The following is a 15624-nucleotide window of genomic DNA, read 5'->3' on the forward strand; positions in this document are numbered from 1 at the left end:
AAAGTTAAGTGACTTGCCCAAGGTCACACAGCAGGCAAGCTGCGGAGCTGGAATTAGTGCCCAGGTCCTTCTTACTCCTAGGCCTGTCCTCAATCCACTAGGTCACACTGCTTTACTCCCATTTCTGGGTCATGATGAGCTCCAGGCATCCAAATCTGGTTGCTCCTTATTAAATCCTTAGGGATCACAGAACCGTCTTTCCCACATTTTACCTCAGCTCCAAAGTCTCTCGGCCTGCCCTCAGGGTCTTGAGAGGAAGAGCTCTTTCTCCTGACACTGCGTCCTTAACTCCCGGATGATTTTCAGCTCCTGCTGGGGAGGGCAGGGGAACTCCATTCTCAGGATTCAGGACTGGCCTTAAAGAGAATCTCGCATGTTAAAAGGGGACTTAAGGGGGTCAGTGTCCCATGTGAGGATCCACCTGTGTCTTCACAATCCATCTTTTCTCGGGTGACCATCGCCAATCCACATTCACACACACAATCCAGCATCAATACAGTCAACGACACCGAAGCAGTGCCATATGTGATGAAAAAGCCTTCCCCGTCCTGAGATGTGCAAACAGAAGTAGGTCAACAAGGATTGAGAAATAATCTTTTTTGCTGTAGTTTGCCTCCGTCAGAGTCTTAGCCAAGTTTTGAGTTATTTCAGTCACCACACTTGAAAACAGAAGGAGGGAAAATGATTAAAGAAATGGAATTTAGGTGCTATGAAGACAGTTCATCAATCAGTGGTATTTATCGAGTGCTTACTCTGTGCAGAGCACTACACTCAGAATGTGGGAGAGTACAATAAAACAGAGTTAAGTTGTCAGTCTAAAGAAGGCAGGTAAGGAGTTTCAAAATAGCTATACTTAACTGTGCAGCACTTCTCTCCTTGGGTCTCTCTTGGAAGGAAATAGGCACTTTTTTGATTTTCTGAGTGATTTTTTAACTGATTTGTGAACCTCGAGATATTAAGGGAAAAGATATGAACGTAGCAACAAGAATTTAAGTTAAATTATCTTTACTCATCTATGCTGCACACCAAGAAACTTTAATAATTACATTTTAAATACATGTTCACCAATATGCAGATACAGTTATTAAAATACAGTATGGGAGAGCAATCATGAGATGCAATAATAAAATACACATCACTGCACAGATCGGTAACACAAATCTATTCACAGAGAGTCACTTTGCTTCACTGGGAGCTTTCTTATTCTACAGGTCAAAAAAGTACGAGGTGCTGGCCAGCTACTTGGTAGTATAGGCAGGCAAACAACTAAAGCAAGATAACGACTGAAATGAAAAATGAGAAAAGATGACACTATGTCAGCATGACGAAATGCATAAAGAGCCAGCAGAAAAAACCTCAAGACTTTGCTCACTAAATAGGTCGCAAGTTGCACTTCAAATTAGGTCATAGATGACGATCTCCCCATTCCATATACTGGGAGTCAATTCTCGATTGATCCTATACAGCAAAGCATTTAATGAATAAATCTAATGATGGAGTCATTTTCCTTCAGATAAAGAGAGTGAACAGTTAAGTTCCCTTTTAGAGACAAGGTGGATTCCTCTTCATGTCCTCTTCTCCTTTAGAAATAATTTATATTCAATGAGTTGGTAGCATTTGTCGTTCGTGATGCCCCCATCATGCAGTGAATGTATTTCTCACATAGGGTTCTGGATCCACAGAACTAAAATGAAAAGACAAACAATATTCCCACAGATTAAAAGAGTTGGGTCTCAGTGGAGAGTCCTTGTCATGATAACTTTCTGTCAACTGAAATTCTCGCATTTACACTTTCACTCAGAATGTTTGACAAACTTTAACTGCAGGCAGGTATTGTTACCTGGGGTTTAGAAATGGAAAATAAAAATCTCAAAAGAAGGAAAGAGAGCCTTTGACTCCTAAAACCAGAATTGTGTGAGGTGTATTGATTAATCAGTGGTAATTATTGAGTCCTTAGTGTGTGCAGGGCACTGTACTAATTGCTTGGGTGAATATAATGTAATAGGGTTGGTAGACATGTTCCCTGCCCTAGGATATTCGACGAGAATCCCAATGCATTAACTATTCCTCAATAAATATCACTGATTGATTGATCTATTCCCTCCTCTAGGCCTTCTGCCAAGCCAGGAGTGTTCACGCACTTTTTCCAATCCACAACAGGCTCGCATCATATGAGGTTTATCCTTCTTCTGGAGCTCAAATGTATTTCAACTTTGCTGTTCACTGCCTTCCTCAGCTAGGCCCCCAGACCCTTTCCCGAAAATCTCCAGGTGATAGGTCAGCTCTGCTGTGAATCTTTTGGCACCCTTATCCCCAACTTGTATAATAATAATAATAATAATAATAATTGTGGTATTTGTTAAATGCTTAATATGTGCCAGGTACTGTATTAAGCACTAGGGGGGTAAAGAAAATCGGGTTGGACATAGTCCCTTTCCCACATGGGGCTCACTGTCTCAATTCCCAATTTATAGATGAGGTAACTAAGGCCCAGAGAAGTGAAATGACTTGCCTAAGGTCACACAGCAGACAAGTGAAGGAGGTGGATTTAGAACCCATGACCTTCTGTCTCCCAGGCCCGTGGTCTATTCACCATGCCATACTATGTTTCTTTTCCTGCTGCTAGATAGCCCACTTCTCTTTCCTTTAATCCCTCCACCCCAGCAACAATACTTTTCTAATCTTATTGACTCTCATGCTCGTTGCCTCTACCAGCTATTTCCAACTTTTAACTCCCTCCTCAAACCCTCTGTACCCTCGCCTTCCCCATCTCTTGTCTCTAATGACCTGGACACCTATTTCATCAATAAAATTGAAACTATCAGGCATCATCTCCTGAAAATCTCCCTTGTTCCTCTCCAGTCTCATCCTCTTCCTGGTCTAACTTCAACTCTCCGATCCTTCCCAACAATATCACAAGATGAGATCTCCAACTTCCTCATAAAATTTACTCCCTTCACTTGCACTGCCAACCCCATCCTTTCCCACCTTGAAACCTTTGCTCCTTCCCTTCTTCCTACCCTGACAGTCATCTTCAACAGCTCACCCTCCAATAGTTCCTTCTCCACTGCTTTCAAACTTGCTATGCCTCTCTAGCCTAAAAGAGTCTCTTTTGTCTCCATGATTCCTTTCAGTTATCATCCCTTCTTCCTCCTACAATTCCTTTCCTAACTCTTTGAGTGAGTTGTTTACACCTGCTGCCTTCCTCTCCTCTGATTATCTCCTTTAACCCTTGCAATCTGGCTTCTGCCACTTCTACTGCACAGAAATTGTCACTATTAACATTCTTTCTGGTCATATCCAATGGTGTCTACTCCATTCTAATCCTCCTTGGCCACTCAGCTGTTTTCAAAACCGTGAACCACCTCTTTCTCCTGGAAACACTATATAACCTTGGCTTCGTTGACACCGTCTTCTCTTAGTTCTCCTACCTCTCTGGCTGTTCCTTCTCAGTGTATTTCGCTGGCTTCTCCTCTGATTCCCATCCCCTAACTGTGACAGCCCCTCAAGGCTCTTCTGGATCTTCTGTTCTCCATCTATACCCACTCTTTTGGAGAACCCATTCTCTCTTACAGCTTCAACTATCAAACTCTACACAGATAATGCTGAAATTTCTCTTCCGCCCTGACTTCTCACTATTTTTTCATTATCACATTCCATCCTGCCTTGAAGACAACTCTATTTGGATGTTCATTCATCCATTCATTCATTCATTCAATAGTATTTATTGAGCGCTTACTATGTGCAGAGCACTGTACTAAGCGCTTGGAATGTACAAGTCGGCAACAGATAGAGACAGTCCCTGCCCTTTGACGGGCTTACGGTCTAATCGGGGGAGACGGACAGACGAGAACAATAGCAATAAATAGAATCGAGGGGATGAACATCTCATTAAAACAATAGCAAATAAATAGAATCAAGGCGATGTACATCTCATTAACAAAATAAACAAAATAAATAGGGTGATAAAGATATATATAGCGGACAAGTACAGTGCTGAGGGGGTGGGACAGGAGAGGGAAAGGGGGGAGAAGAGGGTTTAGCTGCGGAGAGGTGAAGGGGGGTAGAGGGAGCAGAGGGAAAAAGGGGGGATCTCAGTCTGGGAAGGCCTCTTGGAGGAGGTGAGCTTTAAGTAGGGATTTGAAGAGGGAAAGAAAATTAGATTGTCAGAGGCGAGGAGGGAGGGCATTCCAGGACCGCAGGAGGACGTGGCCCAGGGGTCGACGGCGGGATAGGCGAGACCGAGGGACGGTGAGGAGGTGGGCGGCAGAGGAGCAGAGCGTGCGGGGTGGGCGGTAGAAAGAGAGAAGGGAGGAGAGAAGCAGCATGGCTCAGTGGAAAGAGCGTGGGCTTGGGAGTCAGAGGTCATGGGTTCTAATCCCGGCTCCGCCACTAGTCAGCTGTGTGACCTTGGGCAAGTCACTTAACTTTTCTGTGCCTCAGTTGCCTCATCTGTCAAATGGGGATTAAAACTGTGAGCCCCATGTGGGACAACCTGATCCCCTTGTATCACCCAGCACTTAGAACAGTGCTTTGCACATAGTAAGCGCTTAACAAATACCACAATTTATTTATTTATTTATTTTTTAGGAAAGGGCAAGGTGATGTCCCACCACATCCTCAAACTTAACAAGTCCAAAACAGAATTTCTCATCTTCCCCCCCACACCCCAAACCCTGCCTGCCCTCTGACTTTCCCATTATCCATTGCTCAGGAAGTATCCTTGACAATGATAGTGAGACACAGGATTTGCACATAGGAGACAAGGGGATGAGATACCTTTGAGTCCTACCCCTCCTTCCAACTAAGCAGCTCACACTCAAAGCTCTACAAGATCCGCAAAAGGAGTATTTCCCCGTCAAAAATTCTGAGCTAAATGTTGTCCTTGAATTGAGTCTCATCTGAGGTCTTTTAAAATGAGGTCAATGAAGCTTCTATTTTGCCTGAAATACTGCTTTTGTCCTAGGCACTGGGTTGCTTGCTCCTAAAAAGGAGACTTCATTGACTGTCAGATTTAGGAAAACAATGCAAGTAAGTTCAGGGTACGGAAGCAACATGTTCCAAGACAGGGTCTTGACTACTTCAGCTCTCAAGCATGTTAGCCTGACCAGGTAACAAAAAGAACATCCATGTTGAAAGTACGGATCTAGTCTACTGACTTTACTGTACTCTTCTCTAGACTGTAAACTCACTGTGGGCAAAGAACATGTCTACCAACTCCATTATATTAGCACTTAGTACTTACACTGCTCTGCACACTCAATAAATATGATCAATTAATTGATTCCAAGCACTTAGTACAGAGATCAGCACAAAATAAACATTCAGTAAATACTACTGATTTGACTGAAGAACACTGTGTCCAAACAAATATTGGGGCAAGGAGAAAAATGTTTTCAATGTTGGTGTCTCTACTGTTAAGCTGCTCCTTTAAGCAAGAGAAAAGAAGGAGCCTCAAACTCTTTAGAGAAATACCTTTCAAGAAGATGGGAAAAATCTCCTAAGAGAGAGCTAAAAGTGAACTATGTGGAGATCAGCACTTCATCCCCCTATCAAAAAATAACTGACTGTTCCACCATTTTGAAGCACCTTTTTTTTTTTTTTAACATTCATGCAACATGAACAAGACTCTGCCATTGGAATTTGATGGACATGAAAATGTTCTGAAAAATAGCATATTGAAAAACTTTTTAGAAGAACTGACAATTCTATGACATGCTGATGATGTCATATTCCTTTTTTCATATAGAGATTCAGAGAAGGCATTTTTTTCGCAATTATGATTTTCTACATTTTGCTTATTCATTTCATTGAACTATATTCTCTGGATTATGCACTTGGACATTTTTCAGGCATTCTGGGGAATCTTAGTGGGGGGAGAGAATTTTCAGGAAGGCTATGTGTGACAGTTGTTAATAAAACCCAAGAGGATAGGTTTGTGTGGAAATAGTAGTATTCCAGATTGCCCAAGACTTTGTAAAGTAATTGAATTACTGTAAAGATATTGAAAATATCATGAGTTGCCAGTCTTATTTGAGCCTTCTAGCATTACTGTAAATTCATCCTACGTTAGCGGTGGAGAACTGGACTCTGAACACTTCCAAGGGTCTTTCAGGCCTGCTTATATTGGATCAACTCCAGCATTTAGTACAGGGCTTGGAACATAATACGAGCTTAATAAATATCAGTTATTACATAATGGAATCCTTGGGCTGAAATGGCTTTGAAGAGTTCAGATGACCTCTGCTCCTACTTTTAGATGGACTACCTTTGAACACTTCAAGAAATATTATCACTATAACAAGTAGAGTAAATCCTAATAGCTTACACTATGCATACATCCAGTTCTCTTATAACTTAAGGGTCGTCTTCTCTGAAAATCTCACATTTTAAAGAAAACTTGTGCTGTAAAATGTACAGTTCCAACAGAACACTTATATGCACAGGCAGTTGGCTTTTTTCTTTTGGTAACCCTGTACACAGAACCCAAACAGGCTCACGCTTGTTGAGAAATGATCCCTAATTTCCTACCAATGTTAGTCAATGTTAGTCAAAATCCAAAGTGAAAGCACACATTATTGCAAACTAAATATGGGCTGTGATTCATACATGAGGTTAGGGTAAATATATGTATACGTTAAGCATATATATGTATAAAGTAGTTTATGCGTACACGCATATCACAAAGTAGCAGCGTGGCTTAGTGGTAAGAGCCCAGGCTTGCGAGTCAGAGGTCATGGGTTCTAATCCCAGCTCCCTCACATGTCAGCTGTGTGACTCTGGGCAAGTCACTTCTCTGTGCCTCAGTTCCCTCATCTGTAAAATGGGGATGAAGACTGTGAGCCCCATGTGGGACAACCTGATTACCTTGTATCTACCCCAGCTCTTAGAACAGTGCTTGGCACATAGTAAGCGCTTAACAAATACCAAGATTATTATTATTATATCAACTTTTTAATTTTATGAATACTGAATGAGTGCTTACGGAGTGCTAGGCACTGTATCATGTGAGCATTTGGGAGAATATAATAGAAACAAAACACACGTTCCCTGTCCTCATGGAGCTTACTATTTTAATAATAATAATGTTGGTATTTGTTAAGTGCTTACTATGTGCAGAGCACTGTTCTAAGCGCTGGGGTAGATACAGGGTAATCAGGTTGTCCTATGTGAGGCTCACAGTTAATCCCCATTTTACAGATGAGGTAACTGAAGCACAGAGAAGTTAAGTGACTTACCCACAATCACACAGCTGACAAGTGGCAGAGCCAGGAGTCAAACTCATGACCTCTGACTCCCAAGCCCGGGCTCTTCCACTGAGCCACGCTGCTTCCATTTTGACAGATGGTTTTAATGAATGCTAAAGCATCTTCTGTAGTTGCCTTTAAAGTTGTAAATATTCAATCCTTAAAATACTTTTGGTCTGATCATCAATCATTCAATCAATCATATTTATTGAATGCTTACTGTGTGCATGACAATGTACTAAGTACTTGGGAGAGTATAACAAAACAATATAACAGACACATTCCACAATGACCTCAAAGTCTTGAAAGAGAGACAGACAATATAAATAAATGAATTACAGATATGTACATAAGTGCTTTGAGGGTATGCGGGTGTGTGTGAAAAAGGGAGCAAGTCAGGGTGATACAGAAGGGAGTGGGAAAAGAGGAAACGAGGACTTAGGAAAGGCCTCTTAGAAATGTGCTTTCAGTAAGGTTTTGAAGGTGGGGAGAATAATTGTCATTTATGAAAAGGGAGGATGTTCTAGGCCAGAAGCAGGACATGGGACAGAGGTCAGTGGTGAGGTAGACAAGAGCGAGGAACAGTGAGGAGGTTGGCATTAGAGGAGCAAAGTGTGCGGGCTGGGTTATAGTAGAATAGTGGGCTATAGTACAGTAGTGAAGAGGAGTAGGATCATTTTCAAAAAATAATAAATTGAGTGCTTATGCTTTACAGAGCACTGTAATGGGAATTTGCAGAACATGGAGAAGAATAAGACATATTGTGTGCTTAAAAGCTAAATGACCTAGTGAAGTCCTTCCACTGCTCTGATTTCATGACACACATGTCATCGACAGAACCAGATTGCTAAAATAAATAAAATTGAAACATACGTGAGTGGAGGATTAGTGCAAAAAACTCTGGTAACTCCAAGAACAGGCAATAAACAACTACTTAGTAGCTGAGCACACTAGATCCCAGTGGGAGTTTTATCTAACTTCAAACCTTTATTTTTCTCATTACTCAATTCCAAATCCTACAACAGCAGTGTGTCCTAGTGGAAGAAAGAGTACGGGCTTGGAAGTCAGAGGACTGGGGTTCTAATCCTGGCTCTACCTCCTGCCTACTTTGTGAGCTTGGGTAAATCACTTAATTTCTCTGTACCTCAGTTTCCTCATCTGCAAAATGGAAGTTCAATACCTATTCTCCCTCCTACTTAGAATGTGAGCCCTGTGTGAGACAGGCATTGTGTCTGCCCTCATTAGCTTGGATCTGCCACAGGGCTTAGATCATTCATTCATTTCATTCAATCATATTTATTGAGCGCTTACTGTGTGCAGAGCACTGTACAATTGGAAAGTACAATTTGGCAAGGAATAGAGACGATCCCTGCCCAACAACAGGCCTACAGTGCTTGACACATAGCAAGCACTTAATAAATACCATCATTGCTATCTCTGTCATTATTTTCAAGACCCTCAATTGTCCAGAGGTTCTGTGCTCTCTACCTTAATTTCTTCCCTCTGCCAATTCAAACAGCTGCTCTTTCCTAGGATTACATTTACGAGAACTGGAAGACAGGCTTTCTCAGTCAAAGGGCCTCAAATTTGGAACTATCTTATTTCCTCAGCCCATGATTTGTTTGAAGTCCAAGAAAAAGGACACTGCCTTCAGAAACAGCTGTAAGCATTTAGTCAATAGCTTCAGGACTGAAATCACTCGATTCTGGTCATTCTCCCTACCGATTACACCCCCACCCCTCCTCCGGATCAGGAAAAGAAGACGCCAAGGACCAGTTGCTCTCCCATCACACGGGAGGGGGTCAGGGCTCCTCACGGCCAGAAGAGTGCACAGGAACTGCATCATTGTTAATGAGCTCAATTCCTCAAGGGCTTATTATATCCTGGAACTCTGGACTCTGAAAAGGTGATGGATAAACTGGAGAAGTTCCACAGAAGTGTTAGAGAAACGTTTAAAGCTGAGGAAAGTAGACCTCAGGAGGAATTGGGCTGTTTATCCTGGAAAGGAGGGGTATAAGGGTAACATAATAAAAATAATAATTATGGTACTTGTAAAGGGCTTACTATGTGCCAAGCACTGTTCTAAGCACTGGTGTAGATGCAAGTTAATCAGGCTAGACACAGACCCTGTCTCACACTCAAACTCTTAATCCCCATTTTTTACAGATGAGGTAACAGAGATACAGAGAAGTTCAATGACTTGCCCAAGGTCACATAGCAGATGGGTGATGGATTCAGGATTAGAACCCATCACCTTCTGACTTCCAGGCCCGTGCTCTATCCACTACACTATGCTGCTTCAATTATCTTCCTTCTTGGACAGAAATAGTTTTTATAAGGGGTTGGTGATTATTAGAAATCGTAACAGAATTTATTAAGTGCTTACTATACTAAGCAATGGGAAAGAGTATATAGGTGGGAATTAATCCTGTCCATTTTTTTTTTTACAGGGCAGGTAAAGAAGCGAAAAGGAGAATTTGGTTTGTTAGGAGAAAGTTTGACAGGAGAAATACTAGAACAAGCCATTAGGGGAAGTTATGGAGACTCTAATCATGGATTTCTTTCATAGGAGGGAAGACATTCACTGGCCCTATGTGGTTTTAGAAGAGAAAACAATGACCTAAATGACCTAAATGACCTTAGAAAACACTAAATGATTTATGGTCATTCACCTGGCTAAAAAGCAGGGAGTTGCCCTGGGAAGCCCTGTTGAGAACCCTTCCCATTTTATGATGAGTTTAAAGCTGCATGGTTTAGTGGAAAGAGCACAGGCTTGGGAGTCAGAGGGAGACTGAGAACGTGGTTTCTAATCCCGCCTCCGCCACTTGTCAGCTGTGTGAACTTGGGCAAGTCACTTAACTTCTCTGTGCCTCAGTTACCTCATCTGTAAAATGGGGATTGAAAGTGTGAGCCTAACATGGGACAATCTGATTACCCTGTATCTAGCCCAGCACTTAGAACAGTGCTTGGCATATTGTAGTGCTTAACAAATACCATAATAATAATAATAATAATTATTAAAGCATATAAATGCCAGATTCATGGCTCTCTAGACCGTAAACTCCTCTAGAGAGTAAGCTCCTTGTAGACAGGGAAAATATCTACAAATTATGTTGTGTTGTTCTCTAACAAACAGTACAGTGCTTTCAACACAGAAAGCACTCAATGAGTACCATCGATTGATTTACTGATGGTGCTGTGGGACCAAAGAAGCAGAAACTGGGACACAGAACATAAATTTATCACTTAATATTATCTACTTTCATGTGATAATGGAGTCTGCCTATATTGTATCAAATATGACAACCACATGGCAAAAACTGTTTTTGTGGTTAAAGACCCCATTTCTAAAGGAGAAAGATACACTTCTTCTAAATGACATTTTTTAAAAAGCAAAAATGAAGGGCTTTAAAAAACCTTAGAAAGGATTATTGAACAAATGGCAAATGATAAGAATTGGTTAATTGAGGGGGCTAGGGACCCATTATGTCCAGGGAAATATACTGGCAGAAAATACCAACTCCAGCTTTGGGCTTCTGTGCCACAATACTAATAATAATGGTAACAATAATAAATTTATTAAATGTTTACTATGTCCCAAGCACTGTGCTAAGCCCTGGGGTAGAATACAATCCAATCGGACCCAACACAGTCCCTCTTCATGTCCCACCCAGGGCTTTCAGCCTGAGGGGGAGGGAGGGCAGATATTTATTCCCCATTTTACATATAATCAATCAAGGGTATTTATTGAGTGCTTACTGTGTGTGTGTACTGCTACTGTACAGAAGCACTGTTTCTGGCACTTGAGAGTGTACAAAAGAGTTACCTTACAAATAAAGAAACTAGGGCACAGAGCAGTTAAGTGATATTCCCAAGGTCACAGAGTAGGCAAGTCATGGAGTCAGGATTAGAACCCAGGTCTACTGATCCCCAGGCATATGGTCTTTCTGCTAAAACATGCTACTTCTCTGTGGGAACTCTGCCAAAATCTTTTGGCCTTAATTCTTTTTCAGTCTCTTCTCCTCAAATAATCACCAGTCACTATCCCTTTTCCTTTGAAAATATCTTCTTCAACGCCCATCCCTTTCCATCCCTTTAGTATCCCTTCTGCATCATTCTGTGTGTTGCAATGTGCTTCCCACTTATCCATGGCATTTGAGGGCTCTGGAGATTAAGTGGCGTTTAGCAACAGGTGTCGACCGTTCAAATTTATTAGAACCCAGGTCTCCCAGTCCCAGTCCTCTGCTATTTCCACTAAGTCATGCTGCTTTCCTATAGTTTCACATTGAAAATATCTGACCAGGTAACTTGCTTAAAATCACAGAATAACAGACAAGAATCTTCACGTTGGAAGCACCCTTCCCAAGATCATCTGGCTCATGTTCCCACTTTTAGACACTTGAAAATTAACCCTTCTTTTTCATTACCCCCAAATGCAGATAGCCCATAGTATCACCTGGTAAATGATTCCACTGTTTAACAAACAAGGTCAGGAACCTCTCTTCTTTTATGTAACTTGAATCATCTACAATACAGTCAAATCCCATTTCTTTCTTTATCACCCCTCAGTGGAGACTAAAATCAGTGGGTTATTGACCTCTGGATTAAATCCCTTTGTATATCTGAAAATCTTTATGCAATAATCCTTTAGCTTTCTCTTCCCTAGATTGAGTATTCCCAAATCCTTTAAACCATGACTGATTTCCTCAGTTCAATGCTTTGACAGCAAGATCCTTCCACAGTAAAACTGGATGTGGAGAAGAAAACAGAGAACAGTCCATTGACTTGATGACACATTAAAGAATTTGATTTCCAGTAGGTTGGCACAGTCTAATATAGGACACTAAGATCATCATTTGGGCTTTTCTAGACATGTAAGCACCATCAAAATAATTAATGATTCCAATTACTAGACATTTTCATCATAATTTCCCTGCCTCTCTCCCCACTCCAATCCAGCCCATACTTCACTCTTCGGCACACATCGTTTTTCTAAGAGAAAAAAAAGGTTCGGGTCTCCCCACACCTCAAGAACCTCCAGGGGTTGCCCATCCACCTCCACGTTAAACAGAAACTTCTTACCATCAGCTTTAAAGCACTCAATCACTTTGCCCCCTCCTACCTTACCTCACTAATCTCTTACTACAGCCCAGCCCTCACACTTCAATTTTCTAGCGTCATTTTACTCACTGTGTTCCAAAATCATCTATATGTCACCGACCCCTTTCCCACGTCCCCCCTTGCCCGGAACTCCTTCCACTTTCTATATAAGCCAGACCACCACTCTCTCCTCTTTCAAAGCCTTATCAAGATCAGGAGGCCTTTCCCAATTAAGTCCTCTCCCTCTCCCTTCTGTGTCATCTAGGTTCTTGGACCTGTAATCTTTGGGCATTTGATATCTACCCCACCCTCAACCCCACAGCACTTATGTAAATATCTCTAAATCATATTTATAAATTATTTATTTTATATTAACGTCCGTCTCCCCCTCTAGACTGTAAGCTCATTGCGGGTACAGAACGTGTGTATCAAACATTCAATGGTATTTATTGAGGCTTCCTATACGCAGAGGACGGTACAAAGCAACTAGGAGAGTACGATACAATAGAATTAGTTGACGCTTTCCCTGTCTACCAATTATGTTGTGCTATATTCTCCCCCAAGTGTTTAGTACAGAGCTCTGCATACAGTAAGCACTTAATAAATGCCATTGATGATAACGGTTATCTTGCTTCTCTAGTTTTTCCATTCCATGCATTCACTTGCATACCAGAAATTGTAATAATGCCATCTACAAAGTAGAATTTTTCAAATTAAATTTATTAAACCAGATTTTTCCAGGACCCAATCTACATCCTGGGAATAAACCAAGAGCTTCTTAAAGATGCAATAACTCTTTCAGGTCTTTAGGATACTATTTCCAGTAAGACCTTGTTAAATCCATATTCAAAATAACATATAATGATCAGAAAATGATTTGTTCCTCTTGGAAAAAATGGAATAATTCAGGCCTGGTTAATGCAAAATCCTTTTTTTCTATCTGGTTCCTGGATTTCAAATGAACAAGATTTTTCTACAGTAAGTTGTGGCTTCAGTGTTCTAAATTATTCCTATGGTCCAAAGCAGGAAATATGGCATTAAAACAGTTTATGCAGTGGGAGGGTCTGGTTCTCCCTGTTCGTTCTCATTCTTTGGCAAATTTGAAGTAAAATCTAATTCCCAGTAAAAATTATGATTATGATCATCTCAGCAGTACATTTTTGCTGATTCCCCTCACCTCTGGTGGAAAAAACAATGAGATGCACATTTTTCACTGTGGGTTATAATAGGTGAGAGGCAGCATGACCTAGTGGAAAGAGCACAGGAGTCAGAAGAACCCAGGTTCTAATCCCAGCTCGGCCAAATGCTTGCTGTGTGACTTTGGGCAAGTTATTTAATTTTTCTGTGACTCAGTTCTCCTGTTTTCTCTCCTACTTATACTCTGAGCTCCTGGTGGGACAAGACTGTATCTAACCAAATTCACTTGTTTCTACCTCAGCACTAAGAACACCATTCAACACATAATAAGGGCATAACAAATATCTTAAAAATACAATAAAACAATTCCAAATCCTGAAGAAAACAAATCATTCAGGTTTGAAATCTGAGACCAACAGACTGAATTGTATGCTTAACATTGTCAGTAGGTTTAAATTTAACATTTTCTGTTTGGAAATACCTGGATCATCCCAAATCATAAATGGCGTCCAATTCTTCTGACTTCTTCTACACCCCATCCGTGCCATTATGAGTAATTCCCAGAAAGCATTAAGAGCATTAATATGACTGTTTTGTATTTTGAGTAGAAGTACCATTGCGCAGAAAGAAGGAAAAATGTGATTGAGTCCCTGAAATTAATGAGTAAATACTCTGAACCACTATATATTTCTAGAAGCCATACCTAGCCAAATGTGAAACCAGACTAGTAAAAATACAAATGTCAAATGTCAAATGTCAAAGCACTTCTGGCACAGCTTAGGAGGGAGAGATGGCATCCTAGCCAACCATTTCAGTACTTCTGTAAATATGGTTTTGGAAACCGGAACCAGTACCCAACAAGGTTCAGTGATGGAGATTAGAAAATGATATCTGTGTGACTGAACACCAACCTCCTTGTTGCTTCAGACAGGCCAACGGAATAGCATCAAAGCACAATATCTAAGTGGAATTCAGATACTGATGTACTGTGAAACCAGGAAAGTTCTGACTTTCTCCAACCATAAACTGGAATTAATACCCTCTGACCTTTCAGGACTGTTATGGGGACTGAACACTTGTACCTGTCTAGATTGTTTTTAAAGAGAGGCCAGAGCCTTCTCTCTGCTTATCTTATCTAATTCCCACCTGGGTATTCTCTTCCACACTTAGCATAGTACTCTGCACACTAGGACGTAACAAATTTCAATTACAACGACTGCATTCCTGAGTCTAAATCTCCATTTCCAAGGAATTCTCTGCAAACCACGAAGAATTCCTTGGAAAGAGGTGCTCTGGGAATTTGCAATTTGATTTTTGGAGGCGTACAAGGGGAGAATCTTGGAACCTTTCAGTTCTCGTAACCGTGATCTACCATCCCAGGTACCTTCTTCAGCCACCAACTGCAACTGAGCCTCTGGTTCCAACACCACTCTGGATTAGAGAAACCACTTTCCGCTCCGGTCTTCTATTACAGAAGTGGAACAGAGTGTTAACAGCTTTAGTTTGGTGTGGATGACAGTAAAAGAGAAAACAGACAAAGGGCAGTAGGGTGCTGAAGAGAGGGCAGCCAGGAACATCCTGACTAGAGGAGACGTGGGTGTGGAGGAAGCAGCCAACATACCTTTGCCTTTTGGTTCCCTTAGAGATTCCTCCCATCCCTCCAGGGCCAAACAGATTCATTTTGCAGGCAGCTGGTCTGCTTTAAATTTAAACTTCTGTATAAATCCAAACGGGGAAATCTTCTGCTCCCAGTCCAGATTTGTAAATCCTTGGTGCCCGAGGGACCCTCGTGGGCAGGGAGCCTGTCTACCAGCTCTGGTGTAAGTGTGGCTCAGTGGAAAGAGCCCGGGCTTGGGAGTTAGAGGTCATGGGTTTGAATCCCGGCTCAGCCACTTGTCAGCTGTGTGCAACTTCTCTGTGCCTCAGTTACCTCATCTGTAAAATGGGGATTAACTCACGTGGGACAACCTGATTTCCCCGCATCTATCCCAGTGCTTAGAACAGTGCTCTGCACATAGTAAGCGCTTAACAAATACCAATATTACTCTCCCAAGCTCTTAGTACACTGCTCCACTTATTGGTTGATTGTGCTTTGCCCAATAAGCGCTCGATATCATTGATTGATTGATTGAGGGAGTGG

At 41.5% G+C, this 15624-nt stretch overlaps 1 protein-coding gene across 15 annotated transcripts in view; it reads right to left on the reverse strand.

Moving 5' to 3' along the window:
* Positions 1 to 988: 988 nt before the first annotated feature.
* Positions 989 to 15624, reverse strand: part of PCBP3 (poly(rC) binding protein 3) — a 342071-nt gene continuing 327435 nt past the window's right edge. For all 15 annotated transcript variants that reach the window (XM_029068512.2, XM_029068513.2, XM_029068533.2 and 12 more), the window contains one exon: positions 989 to 1684. In XM_029068512.2, coding sequence (XP_028924345.1) covers positions 1639 to 1684 — 46 coding nt within the window. In that variant the 3' untranslated portion in view covers positions 989 to 1638. The remainder of the gene's footprint in view (positions 1685 to 15624) is intronic.

This window comes from Ornithorhynchus anatinus, chromosome 7 (genome assembly GCF_004115215.2).
Source record: "Ornithorhynchus anatinus isolate Pmale09 chromosome 7, mOrnAna1.pri.v4, whole genome shotgun sequence".
Classification (NCBI taxonomy): Eukaryota; Metazoa; Chordata; class Mammalia; order Monotremata; family Ornithorhynchidae; genus Ornithorhynchus; species Ornithorhynchus anatinus.